General features: G+C 42.4%; 1 protein-coding gene across 2 annotated transcripts in view; it reads right to left on the bottom strand.

Annotated features, from left to right (window-relative positions):
- Nucleotides 1-20,729, bottom strand: part of EGF (epidermal growth factor) — a 193,645-nt gene that overhangs the window by 56,081 nt on the left and 116,835 nt on the right. For both annotated transcript variants that reach the window (XR_005776343.1, XM_040418371.1), the window contains exons 9-14: nucleotides 17,820-17,945; nucleotides 17,526-17,662; nucleotides 6,605-6,753; nucleotides 5,096-5,200; nucleotides 1,026-1,249; nucleotides 228-395 (exon numbers count right to left, since the gene is read on the bottom strand). Coding sequence is in view for 1 of the 2 variants with exons in the window: in XM_040418371.1 (XP_040274305.1) it covers nucleotides 228-395; nucleotides 1,026-1,249; nucleotides 5,096-5,200; nucleotides 6,605-6,753; nucleotides 17,526-17,662; nucleotides 17,820-17,945 (909 nt within the window). In the remaining variant the exon portion in view is untranslated. The remainder of the gene's footprint in view (nucleotides 1-227; nucleotides 396-1,025; nucleotides 1,250-5,095; nucleotides 5,201-6,604; nucleotides 6,754-17,525; nucleotides 17,663-17,819; nucleotides 17,946-20,729) is intronic.

Here is a 20,729-nt window from a genome sequence, read left to right as displayed (position 1 = left end):
TGGCTAATGATGTTACATATATTATCCATTCTATTTTGCAGAGTTACATTCCATAACTATCCAAATTTATATGCTATTCCAATTGTTAAACTAAGCAAATCAATGACCCATATTTCCATGTGTTCCATTACTTTTATTTCAGTGGCAAATTCTCTTTAATACCTATGTGATCAAAAGATGGATGTAGTCATGATGAAATAAAGTGTTCATATATCTATAAAGATTACCTAGCTTGGTCAAAGGGTGTATGACCACAAGTGCTGAAGGCCTCTTCATATCGCCCTGTACACGTACCCAGCTCTTTGCCTTCCTTTTGTTCATTCTTATTATAGATGGCTGCAGCCAGTCAGTCAACCATATGTGATCTTCGAATACGGCTATACCAAAAGGATGGCCTACAAAATATATGTATTTTTCATAATGTAAAAGTAAAGCAACCTACTATGTAATGTGAACATACAGAAGTTCAGTAAAATACTGATACATACATAGAAATAAACACAATATGATCACATGTTTGGACATTAAAGGAGTTGTTTCAAGACTCGCTTTTATCTTGAAGACCACTTTGTTTTCCATTGACTATACAGCCTAAGTAAAAAAGCTATGTGCAGCCAATGGTGTGGCACTTTCCTAGGGAAGTTGCCACTTCTTTCTATCAGAGGAGGTCACACCAGTTGGACCCCAAACAGTCTAACATTGGTGGGATATCCTTGTGATGTGAAATCTTTGTTGGTGCTGAGACAACCCTTTAATCAATTACAAAGTGTAGTTTAACCTTCAGGGAACCTACACAAATTAGAGAGTAGCATATGGTAACTAGAAGTTGTCTAATAGCTAATAGGAAATCCACTGGGAGGTGTAACTCCCCATGTCTTCCCCGTGGAATAGTAGACATAACTTCTAATTAGATAATATGGTAAGGCAATTGCTATTTATCCTGTTGTATAGTGTATTGTATCTGTGTAGGTCCACCTGAGGCAAATCATTTATTCTCAAGAAAGTATATTACCCCAAAACCTCACCTACATCATTCTGCGAAAGGAGGAATCGGTTTGATCCATCCAAATCAGAAGATTCCACAGCAGATCTCTTGGTATCGCACCAATACAGCTTATTTGTGAGGGTGTCCACAGTAATCCCACTAGGCCACGCTAAATTAGTGCTGATCACAACCATCCTTTCATGACCATCTAGACTGGAGCTTCCTATATATGGATTGGGCCCAATATCTGTCCAAAATAATCTCCTTAAGAGTAAGAAATGATAAATCAGTGTGGTCTTATAAAACAATACTAGAAAACACAACATTAACACCTAGAGACTACGTTATATACTGTGATGCATGTATTAGTAGTTGTCCTAGGCACCAGTTTTGGTGGAGCTTCATGTTCTAAGCAAAACTGGATGAAATAAGAGGCATAGTTTGGGCTTGTAGACTTTAATAATAATGCAGTTGTATAGATAAAAAGATTGCTAGAGAGTTTTACTGGAAATAATTCAGCATTTAAATCTCTGCTTGTTCTAAGCTCAGTATCCAAGTAGGCAGTGTTATCAGTGATTGACAGCTATCTATGTATACACATTTATACATGAAACGGACGCATAGCTACTGAACTCAGAAACAGCAAAGATTTTAATTCATAATTGACATGTTTTGCTGAAGCCTTTCCTATGAAACTATATATCTGCTCAGCTCCTCCTGCTCCATAACAACATGTTGCATGCAGACTAACAGCATTTTCATGATGACATGTTCTCTTTAAGGTGATTGAAGACCCTTCCATCAGAAAGTGGTATTGTTTTAAACTCGATATTCATAGGGAACAATTTTGCACAATATTTAGCTGTTGTTCTTTTTCACTTTGGCAGTACTGTACAAATGAAAATTAAATACAAAATATTATCCTTCAATAGCAGTCAGCATAAATTATTAAACCTCTTAAGTAGATAACTTATCCACTGTCAATTTACAGCTGCTTTGAGCTTTGCAAGGTAATCCTTATTATTATAGTAGTTGTGGAATTGGGATAACAGTATGACATCTCTATTGTTCTCTTGATAGGCGTACATAAAAATGCCCTCATGTAACCGTGGACCATGCCCGTGGACACAACCACCAGAATACTCACCCCTGCTACCCTATTGTATTGCCAGCAGCCCTATGCTCCTTCCCAGTGGTTTCAGCCAATTGAGTGTGTGTTCTACATGGTTCACACTGTAGGCCTCCCCGCCACAGCCTCCTACTCTCTGCACCTGTAGGGCACACACACTAACTTGCTCTAAAAGAGTCAATATGCAGTTAACCTAATTGGTCTTCAGTCAATGGTGGATTCCCCTTGGTTTTTAGGGCACCTTTCCCTATAGGAAAGTTCCTGAGCAAAAAGGTGTTAGCTTGTCTAGTCCTGCAAGAGTGTGCTACTGTGTTATCTTGACCTCTGCCAGTTTACCAATTTGACCCTGTGCTGCCTGCCCTGACTTCTACCTAACTTTCCTGTGGCACCTGCCCAGCCCTTCTGCCTGTTTACCGGACTGAACAAACTCAGCCTGCCCTGACCTTATTTTGTCCTATAATCTCGCTGCTGTCTGTTCCCTAGCTTCCTGGCACCAGTGTATCTTGACCCACTCAGACTACTTTAAGAGGTAGCGACCTACCAGTTCCCCGTAGCAGAGTCCAGATCCCTGAACATGGTTTAGTGTTAAGACAAGGGGGGCACTTAGGACTAATGCCCTTAGGAGTAGCCCTAAGTCTAATCAGTTCAGTGACAAAGCGGTTCCACACCTACTGTGTTATACCACAGAACAGCACTGCATTGATTAGTGTAATGAGTGAAACTCTAATTGAGTCACTACAGAGGAGCTCTCTTTGGTTGCAGTGATGGTCTCCCTAAGAGAGTTATCTGAGATTGTTGAAATGGTAAAAGTCCAAATAAACAGGATGTTAAAGAGGACCTGTCATTACAAAATGCAATGCAATGTGCAGTAAACATGTTACAGAGCAGGAGGAGCTGGTCATATATATATATATATATATATATATATATATATATATATATACAGTACAGACCAAAAGTTTGGACACACCTTCTCATTCAAAGAGTTTTCTTTATTTTCATGACTATGAAAATTGTAGATTCAAACTGAAGGCATCAAAACTATGAATTAACACATGTGGAATTATATACATAGCAAACAAGTGTGAAACAACTGAAAATATGTCATATTCTAGGTTCTTCAAAGTAGCCACCTTTTGCTTTGATTACTGCTTTGCACACTCTTGGCATTCTCTTGATGAGCTTCAAGAGGTAGTACCCTGAAATGGTTTTCACTTCACAGGTGTGCCCTGTCAGGTTTAATAAGTGGGATTTTTTGCCTTATAAATGGGGTTGGGACTATCAGTTGCGTTGAGGAGAAGTCAGATGGATACACAGCTGATAGTCCTACTGAATAGACTGTTAGAATTTGTATTATGGCAAGAAAAAAGCAGCTAAGTATAGAAAAACGATTGGCCATCATTACTTTAAGAAATGAAGGTCAGTCAGTCAGCCGAAAAATTGGGAAAACTTTGAAAGTAAGGGCTATTTGACCATGAAGGAGAGTGATGGGGTGCTGCGCCAGATGACCTGGCCTCCACAGTCACCGGACCTGAACCCAATTGAGATGGTTTGGGGTGAGCTGGACCGCAGAGTGAAGGCAAAAGGGCCATCAAGTGCTAAGCATCTCTGGGAACTCCTTCAAGACTGTTGGAAGACCATTTCAGGTGACTACCTCTTGAAGCTCATCAAGAGAATGCCAAGAGTGTGCAAAGCAGTAATCAAAGCAAAAGGTGGCTACTTTGAAGAACCTAGAATATGACATATTTTCAGTTGTTTCACACTTGTTTGTTATGTATATAATTCCACATGTGTTAATTCATAGTTTTGATGCCTTCATAGTCATGAAAATAAAGAAAACTCTTTGAATGAGAAGGTGTGTCCAAACTTTTGGTCTGTACTGTGTGTATATATATTTATCTCAATCTCTGCCATTACTGCACTTAAGACCACCCCTGTGTATAACTGTCAGTAACTGACAGCTATCTCTGTATACACACACACACATTGAATGCTATCAATTACTGATAACACTTCCCCATGTATAACTATCAGTGACAACGCTAGCTCTGTATACACACTTACACAGAGAATGCTACCAATCACTGATAACACCTACCCATGTACAACTGAAGTAAGAAAGAGCAGAGATTAAAATGTTTTAATTGCAAGTTTAACTAAATCTTTTCCCTCAAAACTATATATCAATCTTCTCATCTCCTGCTCTATAACATGCTGCCTGCAGATTGCACTTCATTTTGTGATGACACATCATTTTTAAAGAGCCAGGACAGGAAGTAGAATATATAAGTGTGGGAGTCATGGAAGCAGCATATCTTATTCTGTTACGCTGTTTATGTAGCTCCTTTTCACTTCATTGGGAGTCACGGAAACAGCGGAAACCGGCTTGCTCAGATGTTTCCTTAAACTGGCCAACCATAACCAGCACTTAGTCCGATCCATGGAAACAGTCAGAGGGGACAACCCCTATAAGCCAGATTTATCAAATGCAACTTTTTATTGTCACAAAAATTGTTGCAATCTGATTCCAATAAAGAGTGTTGTAGAAAACGGAGTAACATTTCAAGACAAAGACAGTGTTAGGCTACTTTCACATTAGCGTTAGCAGGGTCCGGCAGTCTGTTCCAGCAGGGAAACATCCTGCCTGATCCGTACTAACGCTAGCCCATGTGTGCTGCTGGAAGTCCGCTCCAGCCCCATTCACTATAATGGGGACAAGCCGAGAGGCGGCCAGAAAAAAACTTCAGCATGCTGCAGTTTTTGCTCGGCCGTCTCTTGGCATGTTTGCCGCGCTGCGGCCGCATATCCTGTCCGTCCCCATTATAGTGAATGGGGCCGGAGCGGACTTCCGGAGGGCACACATGGGCTAGTGTTAGTATGGATCTGGCAGATTGTTCCCCTGCCGGACCCTGCTAGCGCTAATATGAAATGTATGGCAACGCAGACTCCACTCATGAGGAATCTTGCCTATTGTTTCTTACCCAGCACCTGGATGAACACAAATTCCTCTTGGCTGATGTACATTTTTCTCCACAATTATTTTCCGGTTTCTTCCACTTAAATCACTCATTTCTATGCAGGATTTTCTGTTTTAAAAAAAATTAGAAAGCTAAAAAATAAGTAATGAGTTTGAAAACAACATTTACTGTATACAGGTGAAACTCGAAAAATTAGAATGTCGTGCAAAGTTCATTTAGTTCAGTAATGCAACTTAAAAGGTGAAACTAACATATGAGATAGACTCATTACATGCAAAGCGAGATATTCCAAGCCTTTATTTGTTATAATTCGGATGATTATGGCTTACAGCTTATGAAAATCCCAAAGTCACAATCTCAGGTGCCTTTTGCTCAGGGGGTATGGATTAATTAGCTGACTAGAGTGTGACACTTTGAGCCTAGAATATTGAACTTTTTCACAAAGTTCAAATTTTAAGCTGCATTAATGCAATTCCTTTTAATTTGCATTACTGAAATAAATGGACTTTTGCACGATATTCAAATTTTTCGAGTTTCACCTGTATGTGTACAAAAGTTACTAATCTACTAATACTCCATTCAAAACAATTTTTTTTTTTTTTTTTTAAAGTTAGATCAGTTACAAAAAAAGCACAAATACCCAACACAGCTCCCGCTCACACTCAGCTGGATTGTTTTTCAGTTTCCATTCTTCTGAAAGCAGTACTTGCCAGTTTACACTGAATAACTGGTTGCACCAAATTTTAGCTGCGACCATTGAAATTAAATACTTGTAGTTGTATATTTTATTAAGCCAGTAAGCTCACCTAGCTTACTATACAGTATTTGCCTCAACTCCACAGTAATGATAGACACATTGAGGTTCATGCTGGATGATAAATTTGGAACACCTTTATAGACACATTTGCCCAATGAATATACCACTTATTGGTTGGTGTACTTTGTGCCATGTCCGTTTACCATCAAGTCACACATCCTAGTTGGGTGAGGCACAGAAAATGTATATATAGTAAAAGCACTTAGTAAAAGTTTACAGAAAATCCTACAGTATAATGTACTGTATATCCTGTAGGTGTAAGGGCTTGTGTTTTAGACTTATGGATGTGAGTAGCTACTGATTTCTGCAGACATTGTCATGGGAAATATCTAAAGCTCTGCCAGGACATCACTAAATGACATGGCCACAGGAACAGATTTTTTTACAAGTATGGTTTCCTCTGTTTGTTTCTTTCTCAAGCTTTACATTGTATCCAACAAGAGCCAGAAAGAGTGTGACAATGAGGATGGGGGCATGAGGCACTATAGGAATGAACATGGTGTAGTCAGTAGAAATCTGGTAGACCATGGCTGACCTTGAATAAATAGATATTCACTGGTCTGGCAGAAAAAGACAGAAAGAATTCACAAACTTACGTTCTGGAGGAAGACTACATTTTTAGATGGAAATACAGTGGATCACTCTACGGTACTAACTGCAGCACAATACAGCCTCACATATAGAACCATATATACCCTCTGTCTGTCCAGTAAAGTTTTCGGTTGATGGCATCAATGGCTAGACCCTCTGGTGTGTCCATGAATTCGGAAATCACCTTTGTACGGCTGCTTCCGTCCATATTTGCACTTTCTATGCACTTCAGAGCTGTGTGTGCAAAGTAAATCTGAGAATAAAATTGGGCAGATACGTAAGATATATTCACTACATGCTAGAGATTCACAGTTCACTGTTGATTGCATGGATGGAATCAACAGAATGTTACACATTAGTGTCTTGAACTATTACTGTACATTAACAAGCAGATATCTAGTACAGGCATATAGATATAGTATTAGTAGGCTAATGCACAGGCATTAGTAAATACCATTAGTACATAGGCTAGTGCAGAGGTGTATATATAGATAGATAGGTAGATAATATTTGTACATAAGCTAATGCACAGGTATATACCATAGATAAAGTATTAGTACATAGGCAAACGTACATGTGTATAGGTATAGTATTAGCGCACAGGCTGACATACAGGCATATCATGTATGTACAAGTATATATAGTATTAGTACATAGGCTGATGTACATGTGTATAGGTATAGTATTAGCGCACAGGCTCACATACAGGCATATCATGTATGTACAAGTATATATAGTATTAGTACATAGGCTGATGTACAAGTATATATATATATATATATATATATATATATACACACATTGCCTAATGTACAGTCAGTTAGATATATAATAGCACAGTTAACAAATAAATGAGACATGTAAACATAAATACAAAAATATTTTGTCTGACAATAAATAACACTTATTAAATAAATTCCTCAAATTACATAATTTGTGATGGCAGGTGTAAAACATGAAAAATAAAGCAGAAGGAATAGCATAATGATCTACAATGCTATGGTATAAGATGCTATAATGCTGTCCTCCCAGGAGAAGAGGTTCAGTGATGATGTCAGGACCCTGCAGCTACACACAGAAGATGCATGCCACTAACAGAGGTGGGAGGCAGTTTTTAGCAGCTACTGTAAACTTTATTTCCAGCCAATTTATATCACAAGAAAATATGCTGGACACAGTGCTATTTAGGGCCTAACATAATAGGCATGTACAACAGGGCTGCATAGAGCATATAACTCTGGCCATTCCAACCAAGACATTAATTACAAACTTTACGTAGACATTTCTTTTTTTATACTTTTCATCTTCCACTTGATAAAGAATTCCAGTAGTGAAATGCAAACTGTCTTTAGAATGGGACACAAGGGAGTCCTTGAACGCTGGCATACAATATCTAGTATATACTTTTATAACTCTTTTTAATCAAGGCTGGATTAATTTAAAGTTCTAGCGATCAGATAGATAATTGTTGAAATGCTCATCTACTTTGGAATTAATCACAGCACAGGATAGCACTCACTGATGCCACTAAAACTTGTATGTAAATCTTACTACCAGATTAGAGTGCCATCTTGTGGTGTATTATAATATTACAAGCAGATAAATCTGTAGATAAATCTGTAGATAACAGAATTTCCGTTTACAGTACCATAGTGAACTCTCTGTACAGATGTTTTTAACACTTTAGGTTTTCCTCTTCCATTTGTAGTGATGCAAGGGAACAGGTCACTGTTGCGGCCTGCCATATGTCCCCCATTGACTGATGTTTATTTCAGCGCTGCAGGGAGAGGAAGAGCCTGCCAAGGCTCTACGGCAGATGCCAAGCTTAAAGGGGTTCTGCAGTTATTTTAAACTGATTATCTATCCTCTGGATAAATCATCAGCATGTGATCAGCGGGGGTCCGACACCCTGGACCGCCAATCAGCTGTTTGAGAAGGCAGCGGCGCTGGCAGTAGCGCCGTGGCCTTCTCACTGTTTATCGCAGGCCCAGTGACGTCACGACTAATATCACTGGCCTGGGCGGTGCTAAACTTCATTAAAGTGAACAGAGCTTAGCCCCGCCCAGGCCACTGATACTAGTCGTGATGTCACTGTGCCTGCAGTTAACAGCGAGAAAGCCGCAGCGCTACTGCCAGCGCCGCTGCCTTCTCAAAAAGCTGATCGGCGGGGGTCCCGGGTGTCGGACCCCCGCCAATCAGATGCTGATGATCTATTCAAAGTTTAAAATAACTGTAGAACCCCTTTAAATTTGTCCCTGCTATCCCTCGGTAATCAGGATATGATATCATCAGTCCCTCTATTCTTCCAGTCCCTGGTAGCCATTTTCATTGTGGTGTTTTTCTGTTCACATTTCTTGTTGAAATACAAAATAAAAAATAATCTTTTCACCTGCTTTTTTCTGAGCCTAAAAATAAAATACATGCACGACTCTTTGTACATGCCTATTCCAGCTGAGTTGAACATTGATAGAGACAGTTGCCTGTAATGATGAAGCAGAGAGCCGTCTGCTCCCTTCTTCTTCATTCCTCCCCCCTCTCGGCGCTGCACACTGCTGGTCTGTGCAGGGGCGGGGCCGGCCGGGAATCAGCTGTGCTCCTCCTTCTCCTACACACACCAGCAGCTCCAAGTGCATCCTGCTGCTGCTGGGGAGATCAGAGGAACCAGGTGAGTATGTACAGTTAGTTTTTTTAATTCCTGTGAAGGGGGCATATACCTGGGCATCATAACTGTGAGGGGACACATAACTGGGCATATTACTGTGAAGGGTCACATAATAAGGCATATAATTGTGAGGGCACACATATTACTGTGAGGGGTCACATATCTGGTCATAATACTGTGAGGGGTCACATATCTGGTCATATTTACTTTGAGGAGGCACATATCAGGGAAAAGGTACAGTGAGGGGGCATATTACTGTGAGGGGGCACATAACTGGGCATATTACTTTGAGGGGGCACATCAGGGCAAAACTACTTTGACAGGGCACATATCAGGGCAAAACTACTTTGAGGGGGCACATAACTGGGCATATTACTGTGAGGGGGCACATATCAGGGCAAAACTACTGTGAGGGAGCACATATCAGGGCAAAACAACTGTGAGGGAGCACATATCAGGTCAAAACTACTGTGAGGGAGCACATATCAGGTCAAAACTACTGTGAGGGAGCACATATCAGGGCAAAACTACTGTGAGGGAGCACATATCAGGGCAAAACTACTGTGAGGGAGCACATATCAGGGCAAAACTACTGTGAGGGAGCACATATCAGGGCAAAACTACTGTGAGAGGGCACATAACTGGGCATAACTACTATGAGGGGCACATACCTGGGCATAACTACTGTGGGGGGGCACATATCTGGACATAACTACTGTGAGGGACACATATTTGTGAAGGGGGCACAATGTGGACATAACTACTGTGTTGTTACATAAAGGGGGAATAATTACCATGTGGGGGCATTTAGTGAACTGGGTGGGATTAGGTGTCTAGTAATGCTTTGGGTGCAGTTAGAGGCGTGACCTAATGACGGAAAAAAATGCCACGGCGCGCTTCACGCAACGCACATACTGTCCCTCGTCCTTTTCAATAGTTAGGAGGTATGCTATGCCATACTGTCTTATAAGCCTCACTCTTGCTGACTAGTTATTGTGTCAGAACAGTGAAAAGATGGTTGGAAAAGACAGCCAGCTGTACCTGTAAAGCCAGTTTAGAGTTTCAGCAGAGATACAGCCATAGACAATAGCAGTGTGCAGACAGTGTCAGAAAAAAAACATCAGCTGCAGATCAGACAAACACAGCATAGATCCTGATAGCTCTAGGCTCAAACTTGTGGCTGAGTTATGTCTCCACAGCATGCTTTTGATGTGTCACCACTAGAGAGAGCCCTACGACAACTTTGTATAGTACATGAACTTATCAAATGAAATACCAGGACGATGGTATTTTGAAGTAACTTAATACTCAAGATTCTCTAGAAAATGGTAAAGCTTTATACATTTTAATTCTAAATTAGACACCTTCAGTAGGTGAAACTAAGTCAAAACAATGTCAAGCGTCACACAGTTACAGGAAACATCTTGTGCTTCTGAGTTCACCAGGCTTTCTAAAAGATCATCTAAGTCACGATTTGCAAAATATTTCATACTCTGAGCAGCTTATAAGGGCACCTGCAGAAAGAGAGGCTACAAAGGTATACGTGACCTTTATGCAAAAGAAGGCAAAAATAGAAGCCAAAGCTGCAGTAGGCATGGTAGCTGAAGCAGCATGAATAGAAGCCACAACAGACCATTTAGCCCCTTAGATACCAAGGTCAATAGGGACCATGGCATCTTAGCGGTTACAGACTGAGTGAACTCCCTCTGTCTCCCATCAGCACCCCATGAAAGAGATTGTGGGGTGCAAATATTTTGGCATGGCAGCCTAGGACCTGATGAAGGCCCAAGCCTGCCTTCAGTGTTTTCATAGCAGGCTACGTCTCTTTGGCGCAGCCTGCTAGTACATGTCCATATAGTACTGACTATCTTTTGTATATTTATTGTTTAACTATTAGATGGTAGCAGGCCATGCTCTATTTTGGTGAGCTTCCCATAACTACTTTTTTATATTCTATCTTTGGCTGCAACCTGCGGATCATGGACCCATTGAAGTCCATATGCGATGCTGGGTGCTTATGGGCGTTGACCGTGTTTTGCCGATTCTCATTTTGTGGTACCCAAAATGGATGCGACCGTGTGAATGCACAATAAGTGAAGTGAATGTAGACAATCCTCTTGAACACACGAGAAACTGTGGGGGAATTTATCATGTGGGTAATATTTGAAGTCAGTTTTGCTTGAGTCTGCACTGGCATACTTTACAACAAATTTATCAAATATAGCACGTTGTTTGTTAAATTTGCCACATCTTAAATCTAACACTTTTATATAGAAATGGTACTCCACTTTGTTTACGCCACTCCCTACAGGAGTAGGTTTGTGACTTTTTTTTGCATCTTTTGAAAAAACTTCAGTGATAAATCTGGAGTGAAAATAACATACTATTGCTAACCAACACCCTTTTCCCACCTACTTTACAAAACCGGAGTGTGTGGTGTAAAAATTGCAAAATGTTGCAATTTTTTGCAAATAAGCTCCAAAAATTGCAAAAGTCCTACAATACAACTTTTTAAAGCTAGAATTGTGGAGTGCATGACTTGTAAAATTACCTTAATGTGCTATACCAAAACAGTGAAAATATGATTGCTGCAAATGCTCCCAAAAGCGCAGATATTTCTCCAGAGCAACAAGGCACAGATCCTTCTGCAGCACCTTACATCCAAGGTTAGTACAATGCACAACTGATTTGGCATCCTGGCCTTTCTTCACACACCAGAGACCCGCACCTCAGTTAGCTCAGTACACAGAGGCCCAGACAGACGCAAGCCAATATGCCAGACAGTCCCCAAACCCTGGGCAACCTCACAGGTTCAGTTCTACATGTGGTTAGGCCTATGGCCTTTAAACCAACTATTATGCTGATGCCTATGCAGCCCCATATCTTCCTGTGTTTCTGAGCCAGAACATTACAAACAATATGATCAGCACTACTCAGCCAGCAATTCCTTTGCCAAAGTCAGAGAAAACAGACAGATCAAAGTCTGCAAGGTATATGGTCTACCATGATCTTACTAAGACTGGCCTCACCCATTTTGATGAATTGAAATTAGACTTTTTTCATATTGTCCATTATTCTTTTGGGGTTATTGGCATTACTAAATGGGTTCAACTTCTCACCCATTTTGATGACCAGCCCAAGAACTGCAGAGGCTGGAAACGTGCCTCCAGAACTATAGTTGGTGACATTAGCATTTAATCTGCTGAAAAAATATAGATCTGCTGGTCAGGCGCCTTGGCCTAAAGTCTACTGAACATGTCAAGAGACTCAGAGCTTTCTACATTGATAATTCAGCAGCAGGACTTATTGCTGCTTGGGAGAGGGTAGAACAGAGCTATGGCAGTACTGTAGTACTATAGAAAATGCTCTGTTCAAACAGCTTGAAGGTTTTGCAAAAATATCCAGCAAGTGCAGTAAGAAATTCCAAGAACTCCGTGATCAATTCCTAGAGCTTCAGTTGGCCAAGGCATACACAGACCTGGTCACTGCTTGAGGAGTTGCTTGAGGAGTACACTCAATAGTTTCAAAGCTGCCATATGGTATTCAATAGAAGTAGACTACACACAAGTCAAGATCAAAATAGGAACGCCAAGTCTTCTTTACTCCATTTTCCTACTTATGTGAATTTATAAGGAACATTACAGAGGCCAAGAATGGTGCAAGCTTCTCCTATGGTGAGTCAAATTGTCCAAATTGCTTCATCTTCTTCTAAGTATGACAGCCTACTTTATAACTACAGGAAATGCATAGGTCCAGTGTCAGTAAAAACTTTGGAAATCCTTAAGGTATATTGCTTTGGTGCCCACCACACTTTGAGACAGACTGGCCACCCGGATCTAAGATATGCACCCTGCAACTGGGAACTGCAGAAAGACTTAATGGAATTGCATGCCTGTGGTTATTTGGAAAGATTGCAAAGTTAACATACTGTAGAGTGAGATTCAGGGAGGATTACTACCATCATTGCTATTGCCTATACACAACTATTGGGAGAAGCTCACTCTGTAACATACTCCAGAACTGTGCTTATTGTTGCCATATGAACTATTACATCTGTTCAGTAAAGGGAGACTTTATTCATTGCAACCAAATGGGCCTGGTCATTGGCTTCATCAGTCTTCTGCTGGCCCTGCACCTGCCATCCTGCCTTGCACCCCATCACCACTCAATTTTAACATCAAGAGGCACCCCAACCACCATCAGGCAGGAGCAACAATACTAGGGTTTGCGCCCTCCTTTTACTGCATGCGCAGTCCAGAGAGCACTAGAGGGAGAGGGGTTAGCCACCATAAAGGAATATGCCCTCTCTCATCCACCATCACTCCCATTCTCTCCTGGCCTCCAGCAAGCTACCACACCTCCCCTGTGGCCCACTGCATGTCACGCTAACTCCTCTGATCTGTTGCTGTTTACACTGGATATGTTTCTTACAGAATTAAATTCAGAACTCTCCCACTTGTCTACAAAGCTCTCCATAATGCTTCCCATCTCAGTCCTCATGTCCATCTTGTGCTATGCACATGTGCTATGCCAATAACCTACACTCTCATCCTCCCTTATTGCATCTTCTCAATCACATACAGAGCATTGTGTTGCATCTATTTTGTGAAACTCACTGCCCTGATCCACTAGGATTTCTCCTAAAAGTTTGAAAACTCACTTCTTCTAGGAGGCCTGTGTGACATATTTCATGATCCATACACAATTGACTGCTGGTGAGTTCCTGCAGTTTGATTTATATTCCCATGCCAACACAAGGAACCAGTCCTTGGGACAATTTTAGCACTGGATACCTATTGTTTGCTTCTCCCATTCCATTTAGATTGTAAGCTCTTGTGGGCAGAGACCTCTTGTTTGTCTCACTGTTTGTTCATTTGTTTTATTTGTCATTGTATGTGTTTGCTACTTGCCTAATTGTAAAGCGCTGTGGAACATGTTGGTACTATATAAAGATCATTATTATAACTATAATACAGACCACATATTTCTTTAGCACTTTAATCAGAATAAAACTGCTGTACATTACATGGAACTAGTAAAGATAACATAGAAGACAGTTTCTAGATTCATACTGCATGATGATGATGATACGCTATATAGTTTCACAGCGGCAGCACAAGGCATTCACTGCTCCAATAAAAAGATCCTGGGTCTGAGCCTCTTGGCTGCCCGGACCAGCTCCCTGCTCTCCTCCTCTTCCTTGTGAGGTCTACTGCCAGAGTAACTCTGCTCCTGCTCACAGGCTGAGGTCTGGTAGGACGCACTACCTTCCCCCATAGGACGCGCGATCCCTCCAGCTCTTCACCATTCAATGGCTGGCAACCAGTGGATATTTAAGGCACCTAACCACTGAGGCAATAAGGTTCTTAGTTTTTTTTAGTTCCTTGCAAAGATGTGCTATTCCATTTGTCTGCCCATATACGACCTCTGCTTATTTTCTGACTGATTTTGTGCAACCTAACCTGTGCCTGATTTACCATTCTGACCCTGTGCTGCCTGTCCTGACCATGGTTCTTTTTCTTGTATTCGCATGAACTCTGCTAGCCCTGACTTTGGCCTTTTACTGACTATGGTTTTTCCTGATCCCTCGGTGCATCACACTGGTGTATCTGACCCCCTTGGGTCAGCAGCCAACCACACCAGTACTATTACAAGAGGCAGTGGTCTGGTGGTACCCTGCAGTGAAGTCCAGATCACTGTATAGGGGTTAAAGGATGGACATCAGGGGACTGCCAGGATGATGCCCTCAGATCTAGCCCAAAGTCAAACCAGTTTGTTGGCACAGTGGTTCCACACCAAGCAACTGCTGTAACATATAGAATGTTGTAAAACAATTATATATTTTTCTTAGAGACACTTCCCTCTAGCATGATTACATTATTGTGTAGTTAGAAGAAGACATGAAACCACCCTCTGCCTCACATTTGCAAAACTTTGTAAATTTGCTATGATATCCCCCCCCCCCCCATTGCTAGGGGAAGAAACACATGTTGGCAAGGAATATGTGCTTACGGGTGGAGTCCACAAGGTGGCAAAGGTTTTTGATGTGGACAGGAGAGAGTGACAGGGCTCTGTAGAGAGATGAGGCAGGGGAACATAAAGTGGCAATGGCTCTATAGGGGTCTATGGAGGAACAAAAGGTGGCAGGGACTCTGTGTGGATAGGAGTGACAAGGGAAAGACAAACTGGAAGAAACTCTGTGGAGTGAGGTTTTTGAAGATAAGAAAGGAAAGATAAGAAAGGAAAAGGGGACAGAAGTGGGGGAGGGGGAGGGACTCTATAATGGGAGATACAGAAGAACAGAATGTGTCAGTGCAGAAATAATTGAGGATAGGGGGCAACACAAAGTGGCAGGGTCTCTGTGAAGAAAAGGGGGAGAGCATGGCATGAGCTCTGTAGGCCTAAGAGGGAAAAGGGGGGTTTCAGCACGCATGCCACACTGCTGTGAGGAGAAGGGGAGAGGAGGAGTAGAACCTTTCCAGAGTCCCACTTTACTTAGCTTTATTAAAGGGAATCTGTCAGCTCCGAAACACCACCAAACTAGAGTATGTGATGTATAGTGTCAATGACGCTGAGTCCATTGATGTAATTTTTATCTTCATACTCACTGTAACTGAGGCTGCTGTGCGCCGCTGTTCCCCTGCTTACCACCGCGGTCCCGGGCGCCGTGCTCAGCGGTGATCTGTGGCCAGAGCTTCCCATTCACCGCTAAAGCTCTGGGCTCTGTTTGTGTAGGTGCTATGGTTCTGAGGATCCGCTCCACAATTTCATCTCAGCCCTGGCCACAGCATGCTTGCTGCTGTTTTTTTGCAGCACTTCCTTAAGGGCTGGCGCACCTCTCTTCCTGGGTTTTATGGGTTAGGTCATGTGATGTAGCTTACCAATCCAATCCCTCATGTGCATTTATAGGTGGATCAGCCCCCTTCCTAGATGCCTCAGTGTCAAGGTCCTTGTGTTTTGCTAAAGATTCTGATACTCACGTGTGTTCCTGACTTGTACTTCATTCCTGGATTCTGCTAACCATCTGATCCCTGCCTGCTTGCCTTGACTCTCCTGTTGCCGACTCGGATTGCCTGACCTGTACCTGTGCCGCCTGCCCTGACCTTTTGCCTGTCTGACTACACCTCTGCCTCATCCTTCGGTCCTGCACTGTTGCTTCTGGTAACAACCCCGCCTGCCTGACTACGCTTGTAGTTCTGGTATCTTTCTCAGGTACCTCCTGGTCCACCTGGACCAACTGCCTTGTGTGCCTACCCTCCTCAAGAGGTAGCGACCTGGTGTTCCCCTCGGGAAAGTCTATCCCCACCATCACGGGTACTGTGAAAAATTGAGTGGTTCACTTAGATAACGCCCTTAGGGGAGGTAGGATACGTGGCACAATGGGTTCACACCCGCTGGTTCGTGACACTTACTTGCATTCTGACATTGTGCTCCCACAAACCAGCAGTAAAATGCATTGAGAGGACTCCTGTGCTCAAACACATAATGGAGAGGACTCAAGAAGGAGCCCTCTCAATGCATTTTACTGCTGGTTTTTAGGAGCACAGCATCAGAAAGCAAGTGAGTATGAAGATAGAAATTACATAACCGGACTCAGCACCACTTACACTATACACCGCTTACTCTGGTCTGGAGCTGACAGATTCCCTTTAAGCTTTATTTTGTTTGGTGGCCCCGTTTTACTAATGTGGGCAGAAGTGTTATAATGCAAACAGGCAGAAGAGGTTTTGGTGACATCAGCAGGCCCCTTTATTTGATGTTTTTAGTCAAGGCCCTGAAGGCACCCCTAGTCGTACTGCCCTGTTCTGGGTTCATGTCATCATACACCTCTTTCCAACACTTCTAATAGGGGTTTGTCCCTGTCAGAAATCTAAGTGCATATTTACACAATGGGAAAGTGATATAGAGGCCAACAATATTACAATATGACACAATAAATCAAGTGAAAAAAAAAAGCTGAAATAAATAGTTTATAGCAGCCATTAATATGCTATATGAAAGTCATACATACAGGTGAAACTCGAAAAATTTGAATATCGTGCAAAGTTCATTTATTTCAGTAATGCAACTTAAAAGGTGAAACTAATATATGAGATAGACTCATTACATGCAAAGCGAGATATTCCAAGCCTTTATTTGTTATAATTCGGATGATTATGGCTTACAGTTTATGAAACCCCAAAGTCACAATCAGGGGGTATGGATTAATTAGCTGACTAGAGTGTGACCCTTTGAGCCTAGAATATTGAACCTTTTCACAAAATTCTAATTTTAAGCTGCATTAATGCAATTCCTTTTACTTTGCATTACTGAAATAAATGGACTTTAGCAGATATTCAAATTTTATAATAAGGATCTCCTACCCTATTTTCCACAGGGTCATAATCCAGAGCCAAGACTCTCCCCATCTGTGAAGCCAGAAGACTTTCATACTGCGTCCCATCAAAGTTTATCCTCCGGATGTCATGTACATTTGCAAACATTAGAAATGGCCGAGGACCTGTACTTGATGCATAAAAACATTTTCAAAGTCGACTATTATACATAACAACATGACTAAAGTCTTTTAAGTAGAGCCATAACAATATATCAATATATCCACTACATACAGTATATGGACATTGATCACATAAGCGAATCTCTAAAGCTTTACTGACCGGAAGCAAGACAGCTTTTCTTGTCCCTCTGAAGATTATAACCTGGAAAACAGTCACATTCCCAGCTGTCATCCCTGGTTCTCCTGCATACCTGGCTACATCCACCATTGTCTGGAGAGGAACAACCTGAAAAAACATCAATATTGTACTTAAGGGAAGAGCACGGGTGCAGCTATGGAGTACACATTAGCAGTGATGTCTCAGGCCATGGCCCTTTTACTTAATGTCAGATGATAGCAACAAAAAAATAAAAAATCCACTTCTTGTGGGAGCCTACTATTGAACCCCACTATTTGTGCATGTTGAAAGGAGAGCCTTCTCCTTGTGCTCTTCTCAATTGTCCAGCAGCTCAGTCCTCACCTTCTCTGTCATATCCCATGAAAACAAAACTTAGGGCCCTACAAATAAAGTTCATTTATTATCTAACTCAGGGGCGTCGCTAGGGCTTTTTGTGCGGGGCCAGGGCCCCGAATCAAACTACCACTGCCCCGAACCTCGGGACTCGGGAGACTGGTGGTGACTGGCTGCAGTGCTGCACACTGCGATATTACATCTATTAAGGCAGCTACTCGGCTTACATCAGCTGCAGCATGACATCTGATTCCTGGGCTGGCTCACTCACACAGCCGGGTGCCGGCGGCGCCAGCGCAATACCGTTGCGCTAAGTACGGCAGCGACGACTGCAGTGGATCTTCTAACCTGATTGGCTGCTGGCTCCTCCTCACTTCTCCTCTTACTAGTTATCCTGTGGGTGCACAGGAAGTCAGGCTGGCTCGGCTGCTCCTCGCTCGTCAGTACTGGGCTGGCAGGAAGTGAGGCTCAGCTCAGCATAGCCTGAGACAGAGTGCAAGCTGTGCAGCCTTGGCTTTTACTAAAACGTTTTTAGGGACCCACAAGAACAGCAGCAGCAGTGGCCGTGCAGCAGGAATATAGAGGTGTGAGCAGGCTCCTGGCCAGGCAGTGTGACAAAAGAGGCACTGCCCCAAGGCCTGAGTGTGTCAGGAAACCAACAGGCAGAAAGAAGTTGCCTGGGCTAGAGGGAGCGATGTTATTTACATGGGACTGTATGTTGGAGGGTGCTCTAAATAGAGAGGGATGTTATTTACATGGGACTGTATATTGGAGGGGGCTGGAGAGATGGTGTGATGTTATTTACATAGGACTGTATGGTGGAGGGAGGAATATAACTACAGGGGGCACTGCAAATCCAGGGGACATTATAGGCATTCTTATTACTACTGGGGGCTCTATAGAAGGGACTTATAGATCCGCCTTATTTCTACTAAGAGCACTATGGAGGGGCTTATTACTACTGAGGGGTCTGTAAAGAGCTTTATTACCACAGGGCAAAAATAGGGGGGCCTTATTTCTACTGGGGGCTCTGTGAGGGTACTATTAATACTGGAGGGCTCTTCTACTATTGGGGGCACTCTTGGGAGCGTTATCATGGTTGGGGGCACTGTGGGGGCAGTATTACTAATGGGGACACTCTTGGGGAGCATTATGACTGTTGGGGGCAGTGTAGGGGGGCAGTATTACTAATGAGGGCATTCTAGAAGGGAATTACTATTGGTGGGACTATGAGGAGCACTATAACTATGGAGGGGGTCTATCTGTATGGCACTCATATTTCTTCAGGATAGTATTTGGGGGTATTGGGGAGCACAGTGAGCAGCAGGATAACACTGTGGGGACTCCAGGTTGGGGGATGATGACAGAAAAGTGATGAAGCTAAAATGTCTGTGTGTCACACTCTGCAGAGACGAGGTGTGGCTGAAAGAAGTTGTATGGACCAAATGGAGAAGATGATGACAGAGAAGATCTACATCAGAGGAGACGTCACCTGGAGGCCCTGGATGTGACAGGTATGTGCTGCTGTATAGCAAGTACAGCAAAATGCGGTGTGGGGGGAGGGGTGGGACTTAGAGAATTGGGCAATATTGATTGGGACTTGGGCCTAGGATCTTTTTTGACCCTAGCAATGCCCCTGATCTAACTTATCCCTTATCGTTTGAGGTCAATATCCAGACCAAACTGTAAAGCATGGAGACACTATAATGCAATGCTTCTAGATGTGAATATCTCAATACTGCAACATGCACTGTGACCACAAATCCTGATATGCTGCCTGCTGCTTGCAAAATCAGAGGTGCACAGCAGGAATCCAATCAGAGGTTTTCATGGTATATTATTCAGTGATTCTCCTCTAGAAGAACTGAACCCAGTATATGAACCCAGAATATGTAATAATGGAAATGATACATTATATACAGTATATATATATATGTGCTGTGTCACATAACCTGGCCCTCCTCCCCTCTTTGCTGTTGGTCCTGCGATGCGCTCCATTGGATGACGCTGCGGTCCATGGAGTTGGCACGTAGGAGCGCGGCGACGTCGGGGGCGGGACCAGTAACGTCTGACCCGGAGCATGCGCGCTGCAGACTGAGGGACGCCAACGCCGGCTTGTTCTATGGGTCCATGAATGGTGAGCTTCAACAGGTTGTTTTTAAGTTTAGATATGATGCAGCTGCATCACAAATAAAAGATTTTAACTCTTTATGCACGGAGCACATAAGCACTTTATGTACATCTTGGGGTTAGGTATGCAGGGGACATAAACTCTTTTTAAACTAGATGTACGTACATATATTGATTGAAATGCACATATCTATTGTAATCATGGATGATCACTATTTGTAATTTTTATATCTTTGTATGACTCTTTTGCAAATGTTTACTATGCACAAATGTCACGTGACGATGGAGTTAGAGATCATGTGACCTGATTGATGACATGTGTAATCACTGATTGTAATTGTTTTGTATTGGATTGTGGGTATATATACCTGGTTGTATACACTGTTATGTAGCTTGATAAAGGCCTCATTGAGCAGGCCGAAACGTTGC

The sequence above is a fragment of the Bufo bufo genome, chromosome 2 (genome assembly GCF_905171765.1).
Source record: "Bufo bufo chromosome 2, aBufBuf1.1, whole genome shotgun sequence".
NCBI lineage: Eukaryota > Metazoa > Chordata > Amphibia > Anura > Bufonidae > Bufo > Bufo bufo.
Note: the sequence above shows the minus strand (reverse complement) of the source record. Positions and strands in the feature narration are given on the sequence as shown.